Raw genomic sequence first — 18,943 nt, 5'->3', positions numbered from 1 at the left:
CAAGTTGCCCAGGCGGGTCTCGAACCCGCAGGCTCAGGGAATCCACTCACCTCAGCCTCCTAAGGCGTGGGATTACAGGCTGAGCCACCGAGCCCGGCTCTGACTTTCCAGTTTTTTAATTATCTTTCTAGGTTCTGATCATCAATCTAAATATTCTCTATCTCCTTCATTGCTCACATCTAGTCACTATATCTTCCTGAATAATATCTTTCAAAGCCATGCCCTGCCATTCTTGCAAAGAACAAACTAGTTTTCAATCAACAAAAGGCTAAACTATTATTATATCTACAGTCTGCCCTTCTGTTTTCTCTGGCCTTTTGATCTCTTAGAATCTAAATTCTATTCCAAAGTTCCTTCTTCCCTCAAGTTGTTTCTGGGTGCTGCCCTTTCCCTGCTTTTCAGAATTGCAATTTCTTCTCCATTCCTGTAGCATTTACTATACCATTCATCAAAACCTGACATAAATTACTGATATTATTTAACTCTTTGTGGGCATGTCCTATTAGACTTTAAATTTTTAAAGCATAGTGATTCATACTTTAATTCCTCCAGAACTGTGGCTCTAGCAGTTCCTTTGCTCAAGCACTCCTCTCACCTCAGCCTCCCAAAGTGCTAGAATTGTAAGCATAATCCATTACACCTGGCTACCTCCCAATTTTTAATGAGAAGCTGGAAATCCAGGTTTTTTAGATAAAAGGTTCTCATTTTTAGGCCTTTGGAACTAATTCAAGATAAAGCAGTCTGGTCACAGTGGCTCATGCCTTGTAATCACAGCACTTTGGGAGGCTGAGGTGGGAGGATTGCTTAAGCCCGGGAGTTTAAGACTAGCTTGGGCAACAAAGTGAGATCCCATCTCTAAAAAAAATAGAAAAATTAGACAGGTATGGCGGTACACACCTGTAGTCCCAGCTGCTTGGGAGGCTGAAGCAGGAGGATCGCTTGAGCCCAAGAATTGGAGGCTACACCGAGCTGCAATCATGCCACTGCACTTCAGCCTGGGTGACAGAGTGAAACCTGTCTGCCCCTCCACAATAAAAGATAAAATAACAATGGTGGGCCAAACAAAGCATCTCTAAAGTTAAGCTCAGCCTACAGGCTGTTAATCTTTAACCTTTGTCTTAGTGGGGTTTTCCCCTTTATAATATACTCTCTCTTTTGATCTCCACAACAAAACTTTGAGTTGACTATTTTACCCGTATTTTACCAAAGGCAAACAAGCTAAAGTTGTGAAGTCAATAAATAATAAAATCAGGAGCTCAAGCCACATACTGTATCCCCTGATATTATATAGCCTCTCTATCTTATATCCATGGCTCTTAACTTTGTATTTGTGTGTAGGGAGGCAATATTAAGAAATGAAGGACAGCTATAAGTCTCTATGAGAATTTGATGAAAACTATAGGCGAATTACAGATCCTCTCCACAAAAAAATACATACTTAAACATACATATACAATACTTTACATTTTCTTTCTTTCTTTTTTTTTTGAGTTGGAGTCTCCTCTACAGGTTGGAGTACAGTGGCACGCTCATGGCCAGCCCAGCGTCGACCTGCTGGGCTCCAGTAATCCTTCCAATCTTTCTTTTTTGTTTTTATGAGTTGGAGTCTCACTCTATTGCCCAGGCTGGAGTGCTGTGGCATGCTCACAGCTACCATAGCCTCGACCTGCTGGGCTTAGTCGATCCTTCCACTTCAATCTTCCAAGTAGCCGGAACTACAGGCATACACCATCAAGTCCAGCTAATTATTTATTTATTTATTAAAGAGATGAGGTCTCGTCAAGTTTCCCAGGCTGGTCTCAAACTCTGCCTCCCAAAGTGCTGGGATTATAGGCATGAGCCACTGCACCCAGCTGTACAATTTCAAGAGGTTCATAGGTCCCTAATGCCTATATATATATATATTTGCCTATAGTACATGAGATTAGCTGCAAGAGACAGAAATGTACTCAAAACATCTTTAGCTTTACTTAATGACAGTCATGAATTTATAACCAATAAGTCTACCAAAACTATTTTCTTTCCTTTCTTTTTTTTTTTGTTTTAGTCAGAGTCTCACTCTGTTGCCCAGGCTGAAGTGCAGTGGCACAATCATGGCTCACTGCAGTCTTGATTTCCTGGGCTCAGGCAATCCTTCTGCCTCAGCATCTCGAGTAGCTGAGACTACCAAAAGCTATTTACATTTCTAATTATTCTACTGTTAGGATTAATAAATTCTACTTTTTATTACTCATTATATCAAATAGTATAGTCTTTCATCTTCAAACAAGCTTTAGAGTTTCAAAAGGTTAAATGTAGTTCTAAAACTAAGAGTTTGCTGAATAATCTCATGTTCCTGCTTTCCATATGTTTCCAAATATCAAATGTATTTCCCTCTAAGTTGCTACGATTCCTGCCTAAGTAGCATATTTTTCTGTTCTCCTTGGTTTGGAAACCCCACCACCAACTTTACCATTTATTTATTCTCTCTGGACTTAGCGCTTTTCTGATTATGTTGGCTGTAGCATCACATAATGTCAATATCTTCATAAAAGATCTACAGTTACTGCCATCAATTTGTTTTCTAGATTTAAAGGAATTAAACTAACTCCAAAACCTACACTCTTTCTAATATACCACATTAATGACAAAACCTTTGCTGTAAATATATCTTTACTTCTATTTTTCATTAATGTATTTTTTGATATTTGCTCACACCAGCTTAACTACTACTTTTGGGGAGAATCCACCTAAAGCCTCAAACAATCTCTCTGTAGTCACTGTTCATTAGCTCATCATTTCATGACAGCAAAAAATGATATAATTTACAAATTTAGGATTTCATAATTTATTCTCATCTGAATGTAAATTGTAAAACTAGTACTAGCCCCAATGCAAAATTGATTCTAGTAAGTCCTGCTATTCAAATTCTTCTACCCTGTGAAGCATCTGTTGCTAAGCATTTAGCTTATAATTGATAGACCATACCATGTCCTACCTACCACATGCCAGACTATCTTTTTCATAGGCTTTATTGCCTCACTCTGATATGTTTCAGAATCTAAGTAAATTACATTCATTAGTATCTCTCATATACTTTTGAATATAACTCCTAAAAAATATGATGACTACTACTTATTCTCAACCGGGTGCCAAATATTATACTAGGTTGCTTATGATCTTATTTAATCCTTACAAAGTCCCTGAATTGTAAATATTATTATCATTTTACACATAAGACAGCTGAGGCTGAGAGCTTAGAGAATGTTCCTAAAGTCACATTACATATGATAGGTGGTGAAGGACAACATTCACATCCAGGTTTATCTGAAGCCTCAGCATTATCAGACAGGCATAATGAGCCACTGTGCCCAGGCTATAATCTGAGTTCTTTATTTTTCCCCTCTCTTTCTGAGTTCTTAATAGTAAATAAAGACAGAATATTACATTCTCCAATATTACATTGGCTCAAGGGTTTGTTATAAATTAAGTCCATCTACCCTACACGAACATCAGATCCACACCATTGTACGGTTTCCTTTACTCTATGCTCTTTTCTTGTTTTTTGTTTTCCCCTTGAGTCAGGTCTCACTCTCATCCAGGCTGGAGTGCAGTGACATAATCATGGCTCACTAAATCTTGACCTCCATAGCTCAGGCAATCCTTGCACCACAGACTCCCAAGAAGCTGGGACCACCAGGTATACACCACCATGCCCAGCTAATTTTTATATTTTTGTAGAGACAAGGTCTCGCTATATTGCCTAAGCCAGTCTTGAACTCCTGCCTTGGCCTCTCAAAGTGCTGGGATTACAGGTATGAGCCGCTGTGCCCGGTTTACCCTCTGAGTTCTTAAGAGTGAATGAAGCCCACACGGGAAATGAACTTGTTCTCAAGGATAATGACATGTCGTATTTAAATAATTCTAAAATGATTCTGTGCCATTACTACACCTGCTTCAACAACAACAACAAAATGGCTGAAAACCTTTCTTATGTCTTCCACAGGACCAAATGTGTATTCAAAATCTGGGTTTATTAGTGTGGTTGTTTTGTTCATTTTTATTTTCATTCCTGTAATTGGATCATCTGAGTCTCTTACTTTCAAGACACAATTCTGGCATTTTAAGAAACTTTATAAATAAAAGACACTGAAGCACCTACAAGACAATTTTCTAAGGTTATTTTGTGTTCACTTAATTTTGGGTGTGCGCCCTTAAAAAGGATATACCCAAGTTATATAAAAATATATTCTTAGTCCGGACGCAGTGGCTCACACCTATAATCCCAGCACTTTGGGAGGCTGAGGTAAGAGGATTGCCTGAGCCCACAGGTTCAAGGCAACTTGGCAAGACCTCATCTCTACAATAAATCAAAAAATTAGCTGGGCGTGGTGGCACGTGCCTGTAGTTCCAGCTACTTGGAAGGCTGAGGTGGAAGGATCACCTGAGCCCAGCAGGTCGAGGCTGCAGTGGCTGTGAGTGTGCCATTGCACTCCAGCCTGGGTGACAGAGTGAGACTCCTACTCAAAAAAAAAAAAATAAATAAATAAATAAATAAATATATATATATATATATATATATATATATATATATATATATATATATATGTAATTGAGCGATTTTTTATCATCTTAAAACTTGTAACTTGAAAATTAATACTAAGACTACTGCATAGCTGAGAAAGAAGAAGAAAGGAGACAGAAGATATTTTTGGCATAGAAAAACCAGGTAATAATCACATCATATTTCTAGGAAATGGGACTGAAGAGAGAAACTACAGAGACAGCACAGCACTAGCTGTCTTACTGTAGGGAGCTTTGGTTGACAGAGTATAGAAAAAAGAAAAATAAACAAAAGACACTGTTGAAGACCTCTTCCCCAGCTTATTGTATCAATTGGATGTTAAATTTGCTTAATAAAAACCCTTTTGTAAAATGCAAATATATCATCTGGAGGGTTAAAACCACTGGTTCTTCATACCTTTATTCTGATTTACTGTAACTAGATTGTCTACAACTACTGGGAGAATGTGTGTTTTAACTGGGTGCTTTGATTGAACCATGGAACATTTCATAGTAAAAATCATAAAGGTCTGTAAACAGCCTGAAGACAGAATAACTGAGAAAGGCAAAGTGATGACATACTAAGGAAGGGCAAGGCTGGCGAAAGGAAATACCTACTTTACAATTTTGCTACAGAAAAATAAGAGGCTATGATTCAATGATATCAAAGTTTCCGCCTCGCTCTAGAATTCTGAGGGCTATGTTGCAAAAAATGAAGGTTTTACATATGAAATAATCCATGTTGTACTTTCCTTCCTGGAATCTGTATCACCCAACTATTAACGCAAAAGAGCTCATGTGTCTACCCCAACAACATAAAAGAGAATACTGCACTAAAACTGGTTCCAGAGGATGTAAGGAAAACCAAAGGGGAGAATCACAGGGAGGGAAATATCTTCCAAAGAAAGAAATTAGGAACACACCTTCCAACACTGTATTTTACAACCGACTAAAATATAGGGTCCAAAGAGCTACAGGATATTTGGGATGGTTCGGAATTTCTCCCCAGAACACATTAAATAAGAACCCTCACCAGCCAGAGGTGAGAAGATGAAAAGAGAGAAGGTCGCCCCCACCCGCTTCAAGGCATTCCTTTCCCCCTGCCTTTGGCTCTTGGTCCCCTTCCTTTCGTCACTTTATTTTCCTTCCCACCTCTGCATCATGCACCTGGCGCGTCTGTCTGCACCGTCACCCCTGCAAACCTTCTCTAAAAGGAAGTTTCCCTTCCGGTCTGCTGGTCTCGCTTAACGCCATCTGCCCAGGGTTTACTCACACCTGCTTGACCCCGACTCCTTCCACCCACACCCTGGGACTCCAGGCAGGGGAGCGGAACGCGCGCCCCATTCTCCAGCAGTAAGAGGAACTATGGGAACAGAACTCGGAGGGGTTTGTTGCTTTTACCCCCATCCCGGGAGGCTTCCCCTTCACACACACCCCCCGCCACGGGCGATTCTCACTCACAGCGCACAGTGTGGAAGGCGCAGCGCGGCTGCTTCTCGAAACTCTCGCCTAACTTGAGAACCCGCTCCCGACGGTCCAAGCGTGAAAGTCCCCCTGCACTGTTCATCATTGTTCTCCGGCTCCAACTTTGCCTCCGCCACCGGCGCTCACCACCATCCGCCACCTCAGCCTGAAGCAGCTGCGCGGGATGCAACCAGCCCGGTCGCCTCAGACTCCGCCCCGCGCCAGACGCACGCGGGCCCGCCTCTCGAGTTCTGATTGGCTGATGGCAAAAGGTGCCCCGCCCCTTGACCCGAAGCTCGAGGTCCAGCCCCCAGGATCCTTAGCGCGCGGAGACTCACGCTGCCCCGGCAAGGCCACAAGCTTGTGGTGTGGGGTGGGAGCTGGGTCCTTTGGCCGAGGAACACGAAGCGAGAGTCAGGTAACTGGCCTGAGTTAGCAGCCGGAGAAGGAGAGGCCCCCAGCGTGCCGGGAGGCCCCGCCACTAGCTCCTGGACCAAGTGAAGCGGCCTGTAGGAGCTCTTAACGGGAGTGTGTCCTCGCCTCGCCATTTCTGTGGCGATGTATGTGGAGACAGGCCCGGGAGGGTCAGTGTCATTGGTGTTTTGCCCAAGGCCTGGTGGCGCCGGAGCCGGATCTAGGATGCGGAGCCAAAGAGCTCGCGGCCCAGTCTCGTCCATGGACCTGACTGGCAGCGACGCCATTACCTCGGCAATCGGGCAAGCGTTTTCTGACTTTTTTATGCCAGAGGAAGTTCCCGAGGGTCTTAGGACGTAGGTCTTAGGAGGAGGGGAACGTAGAGAGGAAAAACAAAAAGAGAATTCGGGTACAGCAACCGCAGACGTTTAGGATCAGCGGTGACTGGATTGCGTTGGGTTTCCTTTCATTTTCATCGCAGTGGTCCGTGGAGCCAGTGACAGGCGCTGCCAGGGAGACTTGATCCCGAACTATCCAGGCTGGAACCGGTGGTCTGCCAAAAGGGTAATAGCCTTAAAATTGATGCGTAATCGCCCCTTTTCTTCTTTTTCTGTCAGAGTTCATGAATTTAATGTAAAGATGGGAGAAGTTGTGGCGTTAGAGGAGAGGCACTCAAGGGAAAGTTTACCAATGGTTTCCATAACAGGTGACTTTTCAGGGTAATTATGTAAGTATACTTCCCTACTTACCTTCCACCCCAGGCAGATTTGACAGTGTATTGTTCCAGGTGGGTAGGTGAATGTGTCCCTTGACCTGTTTGTCTAAATTCTACCCTTTTAAACTGTACGAGACTGTTTCCTATTGTAGTTAAGCGCGTGGGTTCTGGAGCCAGAATCCGGTTCCAGTTTGAACCCCAGCTTCATACGTAACAGTGTGACTTTGTGCAAGCTAATTAAACTCTCCAAATTTAGATATTCTCATTGTTAAAATTGGGGAAAACATCGTAATACCGATCTCTTACAGCTGTTGAGATGAATAAATGAGTTAATACCCTAAAGCAATTTGAAGAATTCCTGGCACATAATAAGAGCTCTCCAAATGGATATTGTTAATGCCCAGCTTTATTGCCGTGCTGCATACAATAAGACCATTATTGGGGGCTGCCTTCTTTTCTAAATCTAGAGGAGGTAGGAATTGCTGTTTTGTTACAAGAAAACCATTTCAGAGAAGACCAGTCCTCTGACATTATGGTCTGTATTCTTATCATGTGTCATCCATTTAGCACTTAATATATTTTATATACTTAAGTATTTTATTTTATATGTATGTGTGTTATGTATATAGGCATACATACTTTTTTTCCCAACCAGAATACTACCAGGGAATCGGTCTTATATAAAATCTTTGTGGTCTTTGTTAAATACTGCTCTACACATGTTTGGTGATGATGATAATGTTTTGGTGATGTTTTATTATGGTAGCTAGGAAGGCATGTTTTGAGCCTATTTTAGAAAGGCTTTCAGCCAGAAAGCTGAACTTTCCATATTGTAAAAAGGAGAAAAGCTGAAAGTCAAGAAACTGAGTTTCAGAATGCCTGAAGTCTGTGCATTTATTAATTCTTTTCACATGTGTTTATTAAGAAACTACCATGCCAGGCACTAGTCTAGCCTCTGGGGGTATAGTAGTGAACCAGAGAGGTAAGAAGGCAGCTGCCAACAAAGGTAACTTGAGGCTACTTCTTGAAGCTTACCTTCTGGTGTAGAGTTTCTCCAAACATATCTTTTTTTTTTCTTGAGTTGGAGTCAAAAAACCTGTTGGACTCAGATGATCCTTCTGCCTCAGCCTTCTGAGTAGCTGGAACTACAGGCACAAGTCACCACGACTGGCTAATTTTTTGATTTATTGTAGAGATGAGGTCTCAAACCCATGGGCTCAGGTAGACCTCTCACCTCCGCCTCCCAAAGTGCTAGGATTATAGGCATGAGCCACCGCAGCCGGCCATCCAAACATATATTAAAGTAAACTATGTTGTACTAGCTCAAGAAGAAACAGATTAATGAAACTAGAGTTCAGAAATATACCCTGTATATGTATATGTGTATATGAAAATGAGATATTTTAGATTGTTTCTGTTATATCTGTTCATAACTAACTACCTCATAAATTTATGACTACTATGTGTCATAAAGGAGAAAATTTGCTCTTTCTTCACCAACTTATAACCCCATCTGATTTTTAAAAAAAAATTTAGATTCCTAAATCATGCAATCCACAAAAAAAACCTTACATTTGAAGATATAAAAATAAGGAAAACAAAACCATAAAAACACTAAAAGGATTAGGAAAATGTTTTTTAGCTCTTGGGGTACAGAGAGCCTTTCTAAACATGGCATAAAATGCAGAAGCCATAGAGGGAAAGATTGTTATATTTGACTATATAAAAACTGTAAAACTATGGTAAAAAACCTTAATCAAGCTTAAAAAAAAATGGCAACCAAGGAGAAAATTTTATAGCCACCATAAAAGATATGAGGTGGACCCCCAAAAACTCAAAATTTATTTATTAAAAAGTTGTGGGGCAACCCCATCCAGTCCCCTCCCACTGTGGGAGCTTTTCTGTTTTCTCAATAAATCCTGCTTTCTTAAAAAAAAAAAAAAATTATGTATTCTTACATATTTCAACTTCAGTCACTTTCAAAGTACTTTTCATTTGATGCGTTACACCTATCTAGATGCTTTTTCCACTGCCCAAAACAGTTTTTGAATTCATCAATTTTGATTCTTTTTAGAGCTGCCATTTTTTGTTCATTTTTTTCCACATCAGCAAAACATTTCCCTTTGTGAATTTTTTTCATCTGGGAAAGAAAAGAAACAGTCACTTGAGGTGAGATCAGGTGAATGAGGAGTGTGACACGGGGGTCATACCAATTTTGGTCAAAAACTGCTGAACTCAGTGTGGTGTGGGCAGGTGCATTGTCACAGTGGAAGAACCAGTTTGTCACAACTCGGGACATTTCTTCTGCAAATTGTGATGCAATCTTCTCAAAACTTACAGATAAAAACTTTGGTTAAACATTTGATGCAGAGGAACAAATTCTGAGTGTACTACAAGGAACCCACCCTCCAAAAAAAGGATAATTTCATTTTGTTGGGAGATCCCCCTCATAAAAAATTAATATCTATGTATGAAAAGCTTCTACAAAAGAATAAGACAAGCCGACAAAGATATGGTTGATATGAATAAAAGGGGTATGAATAAAAAATATATTAAAAATCAGTAGTCTAGTGAACATGAAATGTGCCTGACCTCCCTAATAATCAGAGCAATACAAATTAAAACATGATTATACCATTTTTCATCTAGCAGATTGGCAAAAATGTAAATGATAACATGTATTAATGAAGGTGTAGTAAAATGAGCACCCTCATACATTGTTGGTGGAAGTGTAAACTGAAACATTTACTTCAAAGAAAAATTGTTATGTGTACTCTGTGATCCAACCATCAAGGGAAATTCATCCTGCAGAAATACTAGCATGAGTGTGTAAAGATGATACATTGATGTTCACTGCAGCATTGCAATGACATTCAATCTGAATGACTTCCAGTGGAGAGGATCTTAAATATATTTTGATGCACTCTTACAAGGCAAGCATAGCATAATGCAGTTATTGGAAAGAATGAGCTAATTGTATGTACTCTCTTGGAAAGTTTTGTGCTTACTTTGTGCCAGGAGTTGCACTGAACTTTCTTTACATATTTTCAGTGAACCGATCTTTTAATGAGTTATATTGTACTTAGTAAGGGATATATGATTGGAAAAACAAAAACTGTTTTTCTTTTCTGACACCACCACAATCAACACAGAAGACTATTATGACCAAATGTGTGAGGATTTCTCCCCACCAACAAGCAAGAAATTCTGTAGTGGACACTAGTCGGTTATCCAATTCAATTCTGACACTGTCTACCTAGAGGTAAGGTCAGATCTTCCTGGTTGAGGGCTCAGCCCCACAAGACTCTCCCTAACTTTTGATGCCAATTGCAAACCCAGATTGTTTTATCAGTGCTTCTGACAGACCAGCTATTCCTCAGGAATCCCATGATCCCCTCCTTGGGTTCAGTTAATTTGCTAGAGCAGCTCACAAAACTGAGAGAAACATATTTTCTGGTTTATTATAAAGGATGCAGATGAAGAGATGCATAGGGAAAGGTATGGGAAAGGGCATGCCTTTGTGGGTATACTACTCTCCAGAAACTTTCATATATTCAGCTATCCAGAAGCTCTTTTACCCCATCCTCCTGGACCTTTTATGAAAACTTCATTGGATAGGCATGATTGAAACATGGTCAATAGTATGGAAATGTGATTGGTCAAAAAGGGTGTTATCTAATACTAAAAGACTGAGTGGGGAAACCCAGCAAGGCCTTTCTGCTCAGATTCTTCTTGGTTGCTATGCAGCATTCCTTCCAACATGTGGGACAAGACCTTATGAAATGGAAGTCTTAACTGGGCTCGGTGGCTCAGCCTGTAATCCTGTGCCTTGAAAGGCTGAGGCGGAAGAATCGCCGGAGCCCAGCAGGTCGAGGCTGCAGTGGCCGGGAGCGGCCACTGCACCCCAGTCTGGGCGACACAGTGAGACTCCAACTCAAAAAAAAGAGAGGTCTTACGACCTACAGTTAGGCAAGGTAGGCCAGAGAAGGGCAGGGAAGATTAGAATCCTACAGTGAGGAGAAAAGGGAGCAGATGTAGGGACAGAAGTGAGGGAGAGATTCAGACTTCTGAGGCCTAAAGTATCCCAACATTATTACAAAGAACTGTAACAAGGGCTCTGGGAGTTATGAGCCAGGAATCATGGTAAAAAAAACAGAGAACTCTGGAAAATGGAGATGATCATATGCTCTACCTCATAGTCCTGCTGTGAGGATTGAATAAGATGATGTGTATAAAATCATTTAGCACAGTGCTGGCTAGGGGCAGTGGCTCACTCCTGTGTTCCCAGCACTTTGGAAGGCAGAGACGAGAGGATTGCCTGAGCCCAGGGGTTTGAGACCATCCTGGGCAATTTGGCAAGACCTTGTCTCTAACAAATCAAAAAGTCAGATGAATATAGTGGCCTGCACCTGTGGTTCCAGCTACACGGAAGGCTGTAGCAGAAGGATCCCCTGAGCCCAGGGGTTTGAGACCAGCCTGGGCAACTTGGCAAGACCTTGTCTCTAATAAATCAAAAAGTCAGATGGATATAGTGGCCTGCACCTCTGGTTCCAGCTACATGGAAGGCTGAAGCAGAAGGATCCCCTGAGCCCAGCAGGTCGAGGCTGTGGTGACTGAGCATGGCACTGGGCAACAGTGTGGCTCCAACTCAAAAAAAAACCAAACCCAAAACATTTAGCACAGTGCTTAGCTCATAGTAAATAATATATGCTAGCTTTTATTACAAATAAGGAAAGATACTTTTTACTAAATGATACATTTGAGCTACAAGTACTTTAAAACTTTATATAGAAAAGTTTTAGCAACAAATTTGGATGTGAACCTTTTTTTATTTTTAGATACTTGATTGATTTACTATACTAATAATAAACAATCTTTGGTCATCGTATAATTACATAACATTTCTGAGCCTTACTGTGTTGAGAGTCCTTCGCTAGGAAGGTTCACAGGACTCAATATATAATAGTAGTCACAGCTATAATTTATTACAGTAAAAGCATATAAAGCAAAATCAACAAAGGAAAAAAGTATATTCCATGAAAAACAGGTACAAACTGTCCTCTCCCAGTGGAATTACATAGGACATACTTAATTTCTCCTGCATCCAGTTGTGACAACACTTATGAGGTGATGTGTACCGGGGAAGCTCACTAGACACTCAGTGACCAGAATTTTATTGGAGAATAATCATGTAGTTACCCTCTGTTGGCATGTACCAGAATTCCAAGACACCTGGAAGAAAAGCAGGTATTCAGCATAAACCACACTGCTTTTGTAAACAGTTTAGGTACAGTGAGCCATTCTTCTTAGAGAATGGCAGAAACCCTTCTGAAATTCAAGTTCTAAACACCAGCTAAGGGCCAAACTTAGTGTTAGGCCTGCCACGTTGGCTCTTTTTTGCAGTTTTCTTGTATGGTAAAAGGAAGTTAATTTCTATCCTAGAATTGTTTTGCAGATTAGAGAGAGAGAGAATGTGAAGCTGTTAGCACAGTTCCTGATTTTTAGTGAGTGTGCAATAAAGAGTACTGTGGCTGTTATAGGTGAGGTATGAGAATATAGAGCTCTTTCAGAGTTACACTGGTTAGAAAAATCAGTTTACTATAAGGAAGAAATGAAAATCTGTGCTTTGCTTCTCAAACAAGGCAAGAAAAGCTAATGTCTCGTTTATATCAAGATTATATTTCAACAAACATTAGTTAGATAGTGAATATTTTAGGGATTTTTAACCTTTATTCTCTGATTCTGTTAAAATATAGGTGATGTGAGAAATGAAGCCAAGTACAGACCCAAGGATCTTATCACTAGCTGGTGAAGTTGCAAAAAGTCCTGAGCATAATGTCCCTGTTATACTGTTAAAGTTAAAAGGTAAGATAATTTTTTTGTGACTGGACAACACTGTTTAAGTAAAAAGCATTTCCATGATTTTTACAATTTTAGCATTTGTTTCCAACTTGTTCAGAGAAATTTAAACATAATGACAGAGCAGCAGTTTTTCCTTTTAACATATTTTTAGTGAAAATTCAACGTATAAAAATACAAATAGCTCTTGGATGTATTGAGCAAAAATAAGTATATCTTATTTCCTTTTGCTTTAGAAATAATAGACAACATACCTTTAGGAAGCCCAGAGTTGATGAAAATCAAACGAGATATATATGGTCATGAGCTCATTCATTATTGCCTCTTGGTCCTCGGTCAAGATGGTTCTCAAATCCAGGGTGGTTGGACTACAGTTTGCCAGATTGCACAATTATTAAGGTAAAATGAAGCAGTAAGTTAGCTTGTTTTTGAGGAATATAGTAGTTGATTCTGATTTTCAACATTTGCTTCTTTTTTATTCATCTGCCTAACAGGCATTGACAAACTCCGGTGATAGGTTTTGGCTCTGCTTTTCCTTCCATACCATATGTTATTATGTTATTATTCATAATTCTGTGTGAGATTGTTTGTCTAAAATTTTGCTCCGTAAGCTTCAGGAAGATGGTGATCAATTTTTTCTCTTACTTCTGAGTCCCAAGTGCCTAATGTACTTTATTGGCTAAGGAATATTTGAAGAAATTAAGACACAGGCTCTATACATGAGAAACTTACAGTAGAGATTGGATGGCAGTCACATAAAGTAAGACATAAGACAAAATGAAATAGGTGCTAAAATGAAAGTACATAAGCAAAGTACTATAGGAGAACAGATACAGACACTATTCATTTTACTTTGTATCAATTTAGATCTCTCTCTTTTATTTTTTTTTTTTTGAGTCAGAGTCTCACTCTGTTGCTGAAGCTGGAGTGTAGTGGCATGATCACAGCTACAGCAGCCTTAACCTGCTGGCCTCAGGCAATCCTTCCACCTCAGTCTTCCAATTGACTGGGTCTACAAGCACGCGTCACTATGCCTGGCTAATTTTTTAACTTAATGTAGAGATGAGGTCTCGCCATGTTGCCCAGGCTGGTCTCAAACACCTGGGCTTAGGCCATCCTCTTGCCTTGGCTTTTCTTTTATTTCTTTTTTTTTTTTTTTTTGTGGGAGTCTCACTCTGTCTCCTAGGCTGGAATGCAGTAGCACGCTCATGGCCACCGCAGCCTCGACACTGGGCTCAGGCGATCCTTCCACCTCAGCCTTCCAAGTAGCTGGAATTACAAGCATGCACCACCACACCCGGCTAATTTTTTTATTTATTGTAGAGATGCAGTCTCGCCAAGTTTCCCAGCCTGGTCTTGAACCCATGGGCTCAGGCAGTCCTCTCACCTTGACCTTCCAGAGTGCTGGGATTATAGGTGTGAGCCACCGTGCTTTGCCCTATCGATTTGGCTATCTCAACTGTATATTTCATTAAGACTTAAATTCTATCAATGTAATTTAGAAGCAGTAATTGCTAATCTATTGCTATGCTAGAAATTAATAGAAAAGAGATGAAAATTATTTTTAAAAGGAGGCAATAAGATGAACCAAGTGTTCTTAGTACCTAAGCCACTTCTTGATTAAGTAACTGAAAGTGGGTGTTTACCTATCTTAGCTTTCTCTCTTTTTTTTTTTTTTTTTTTTTTTTTTTTAAGCAAACCATTTGATTTTAATGAACTATTCCCAAGGTCTGGGTTTTGTCATGTTACACCATGTTGTGGATCCTAGCTTTGTAAGCTGCTTGCTACAACTTTGTTACTAGGTAAAGGCCAAATTTAAAATATATACAAAGAACAGTTAAGAAATATATATAATAATCTTTTTTATGCTTTAGTTTTCAAGAAGAATGATTTCTATAAGTAAATAAAGCCTTATGTTTTCATTTTGATTAGATATTGTAGCTGATGACAATATTGATTAAGCTAGGCTCTCAGGTGTGGACTTCAAGACTTAAGAAATTCCCCTATTTATGAATGCACAAATAAACATAATTTCACTTATTCATGCTCTCAATCAAAATAGATACTCTTAATAATTAGCTTTAGAAACCAAAGAGAAAAGAAAATCTGACACATATCAGCATTAGCCCATTAACTTTATGAATCAAAGTCCAAACAAGCAAAATACAGTTTGATATTTATAAAAATTAGCCACTTAGGTTTTTAACATGCTCAATCTGTAGTTGTTTTTACATGTCCGTGTCTGCATATTTTGTGAAAAGACTCAAACAGCAGTGTTTACTCATTACATGCATAGAAACCATTTTTGGGTTTGGGGCTGTTTTTGTTATTAGTCTACACAAATATTAATACTTTGTATTATTGAGACTTCAACTCATATCCAGGGAGTGACTTTTATGTGCAGTTTCAGGCGAATCCAGTTCTCTAAGTGGCTCTTTCTACTTCTTTTTTTTTTTTTGAGTCAGAGTCTCACTCTGTTCCCCAGGCTGGAAGGCAGTGGCACACTGAAGACCTCTGCAGCCTCCACCTGCTGGGCTCAGGCAATCCTTCTGCCTCAGCCTTCCAAGTAGCTGGAACTATAAATGCACGCCACCACATCCAGCTATTTATTTATTTATTTATTTATTTATTTATTGTAGAGACATGGTCTTACCAAGTTGCCCAGGCTGGTCTCGAACCCCTGGGCTCAGGCAATCCTCTTGCCTACGCCTCCCAAAGTGCTGGGATTACAGGCATGAGCCACCATGCCTGGCTGGCTCTTTCTTCTTTAATGTTGTTGGTTTTTACTGTTTTCCCTTTTAATATAAGGAATCTGCAGGCAGATATTTTGCAAAAATATAAGATTCCTTATATTAGAAGGGAAAACCGTAAAAACAGATTCTACTTTCTATTGGAAAGTAGAGTTGGTATGAAATTAGTATTTTATTTTCTTACTTGCTTTCAGACTAGGCTAACCTAGCTATTTTGCAGCTACCAGATGACTAAAATGCATCAATTGACACAAATGCTATACATGAATTGAACTATCAAATTATCCTGTGACTTTTAGAGTGATTTTAGCCACTTCACTGAAAGCTTGTTTCTTTTTATTGTGAGTCAAATGTCTTTTATTTCATGAAGGGTTGAGATATAGGTTTTTAGGATATATAAATCTAAGTATAAGCAAGGCCCACAATTGTTTACTTTTCTAGAAAGCTGTTAGACTAATTTTCCAATGAAGTTTCTTTATTGACTTGGTAACAAAAGAAGGATACTAAAAACTCTCAGTAAAGCACAGTCTATAGAACCTTGAGCACTCAACTGAAACTTATTACTGACACAAATCTGTGCTCCTGTTTCAGCAATTGCTGTGTGGGCTTGGAGCTAGGGGAGGATGCAGAGGAATTTTACAAGGAATTGCTTCCATCAGCTGTAGAAAACTTTCTACTTTTGGCGAGACGATTGCAAATGCGTTTCATCAATACAGCTAAGGTACACATTTAGTGTTTTGTATTTTTTAGCCCAATCAGTTTAATTCTTGAGATGCTCTATGTTATTTTTCAACTGTATAGTATTTTGGTGAAAATACAGTTAGAATGACATATTTAAACATTTAAAAAATTACAGCCAAAAAAAAGTCATCTAAATATTTGAAGATTTTAAAATGCTAACTGAAGGATCTGCCTTACCACCCAACTTTGGGCAGCACTTATAGACACTTATTTCCATAGCATCTTTCTAAATCATAATTTCTACTTAAACTAACAGTAGGGGAAAGTATATTCTGTAGGCCTACAACTTTTCTAAGTAGTTCCAATAATGAAGGGAAATAAAGGTGAAATTTCTGTTTGATCTTTTATATCTTCTCTAATCAAAAGAAATTTTTTTTTGAGTTGGAGTCTCACTCTTTTGCCCAGGCTGGAGTGCAGTATGTCACGCTGCTACCACATTCTTAACCTACTGGACTCAGGTGATCCTTCTGCCTTAGCCTCCCAAGTCACTGGAACTACAGGCACGTGCCACCATGCCCAGCTAATTTTTTGATTTATTGTAGAGATGAGGTCTTACCATGTTGCTGAGGCTGGTCTTAAACCCCTGAGCTCAGATAATCCTCTTGCCTCCGTCTCCCAAAGTACTGGGATTACAGATGTGAGCCACTGCGTCTGGCAAATGAAAATATTTCAAACCAAACAGAGTTCTTTTCAATTAAAATATTTCTTGAGTGCATTGTGCTAGATGTTACATATACTCTTTTTCTTTGGCCAGTGGGTTTAGAAATTTGTTGCTTAATTTCCAAGTATGTGAAAATTTTCTAGGTATTTTATTGTCAATTTCTTATTTAATTCTATTGGGGTCAGATAACATTCCCAATGTCATTTCAATCCTTTGGAATTTTTTTCACTTGTTTTATGGCCCGCCACATGTTTTATCTTGGTAAATGTTCCATTTGCTTTGCACAGTTCAATCTTAACTAAAACTCATGCTTATCAAACCATATAAAGGTTTTGATATGCACAGATTTCATTTAACAGGTGCCAGGCAGAAGCGGGGTCTATTTGTATGTTAACGTGAACCCTCCAGTTGTTGTTTGTAATTTCTTTTTTTTATTTTTTATTTTTGAGTTGGAGTCTCACTCTGTCGCCCAGACTGGAGCGCAATGGCCACTCCCAGCCACCACAGCCTCGACTTGCTGGGCTCCGGTGTTCCTTCCACCTCAGCCTTCCGAGTAGCCGGAATTACAGGCATGCGCTACCACGCCCGGCTGATTTTTTGATTTATTGTAGAGATGAGGTCTCGCTGCCCAGGCGGGTCTCGAACCTGCGGGCTCAGGCCATCTACTCACCTCAGCCTCCCAAAGGCGCGGGATTATAGGCTGAGCCACCAAGCCCGGCTTGTTTGTAATTTCTTAAATGTCAGTTAGGTCAATTTGGTTACGTTGTGTTGCTGAAGTTTTCTAAATTCTTACTGACTTTTTTTTGTCTATATATTCTAGTTTTTAGTGAAAAAGGTTATGCAAGTCTCCAACTGTGATTCTTGATTTGTCTAATTCTCTCTTTAGTTCTATTAGATTTTGCTTCATATATTTTAAAGCTCATGATTAGATGTGTGTCATTTCAGAATGTCATATCTTCTGGATGAATGAATTCTGCTATTATGAAATGGTCTTCTTCATCTTTAGTAATACACCTTATCTTGAAATCTACTTTGATTACCATTACTAATATTCCCACTCCAGTTTTCTTATAATTAATGTTTGCAGATACAGTATTTCCCCCCTTATCCATGGTTTGGCTTTTTGTAGTTTGGGTTACCCATGACTAACAATGGTTCAACATATTAAATGGAAAATTCCAGAAATAAATAATTTATGAGTTTTAAATTGTGCATTGCTCTGAGTAGTGTGATAAAATCTTGTGTCAGCCGGGCTCCGTGGCTCAGCCTGTAATCCCGTGCCTTTGGGAGGCTGAGATGAGCGGATTGCCTGAGCCCGCGGGTTCGAGACCCGCCTGGGCCCCAAGACCTCATCTCTACAATAAATCAGAAAAAATCAGCCGGGTGTGGTAGCGCATGCCTGTAATTCCGGCTACTGGGAAGGTCGAGGCATAAGGATTGCCGGAGCCCAGCAGGCCGAGGCTGTGGTGGCCGGGAGCGGCCACTTCACTCCAGTCTGGCGACAGAGTGAGACTCCAACTCAAAAAAAAAACAAAAAGAAAACCAGCATGAACACATAACTAAGAAATTATATTTGCAATGAGTGTTTCATTTAGAAAATACGCAAGGTTCCTTATAAACAATAAATTAAATGCATAATTAAACATACAGTTTTTCAGGACTTTCACTCATTCATTCATTCATCCATTTATTCAATAAATACATGTGACTCCCTATTGCGTCACCATATTCTTGATATTATTCAGTGAAAGAGATACAAAAACTAAAGACACACAACCTCTATCTACAAAGAGACTG

General features: G+C 39.7%; 2 protein-coding genes across 6 annotated transcripts in view; one reads left to right on the top strand and one right to left on the bottom strand.

Annotated features, from left to right (window-relative positions):
• EAF2 (ELL associated factor 2) overlaps window positions 1-6,219 on the bottom strand; it is a 47,931-nt gene extending 41,712 nt beyond the window's left edge. For 4 of the 5 annotated variants that reach the window (XM_008048222.1, XM_008048221.1, XM_021707623.1 and 1 more), the window contains exon 1: window positions 6,004-6,213. In XM_008048222.1, coding sequence (XP_008046413.1) covers window positions 6,004-6,112 — 109 coding nt within the window. In that variant the 5' untranslated portion in view covers window positions 6,113-6,213. Of the gene's footprint in view, window positions 1-6,003 lie in introns of all 5 variants that reach the window. The other variant, XM_021707625.1, reaches the window with a different exon arrangement.
• Window positions 6,220-6,346: 127 nt separating this feature from the next.
• The window catches only part of IQCB1 (IQ motif containing B1), a 62,871-nt gene continuing 50,274 nt past the window's right edge, over window positions 6,347-18,943 (top strand). The window contains exons 1-5 of the mRNA XM_008048220.2: window positions 6,347-6,424; window positions 6,902-6,984; window positions 12,892-13,000; window positions 13,231-13,393; window positions 16,336-16,465. Coding sequence (XP_008046411.1) covers window positions 12,904-13,000; window positions 13,231-13,393; window positions 16,336-16,465 — 390 coding nt within the window. The 5' untranslated portion in view covers window positions 6,347-6,424; window positions 6,902-6,984; window positions 12,892-12,903. The remainder of the gene's footprint in view (window positions 6,425-6,901; window positions 6,985-12,891; window positions 13,001-13,230; window positions 13,394-16,335; window positions 16,466-18,943) is intronic.

The sequence above is a fragment of the Carlito syrichta genome, unplaced genomic scaffold (assembly GCF_000164805.1).
Source record: "Carlito syrichta isolate Samal-C Ts95f unplaced genomic scaffold, Tarsius_syrichta-2.0.1 Scaffold121532, whole genome shotgun sequence".
NCBI lineage: Eukaryota > Metazoa > Chordata > Mammalia > Primates > Tarsiidae > Carlito > Carlito syrichta.
This window is presented reverse-complemented; position numbering and strand designations above follow the sequence as displayed.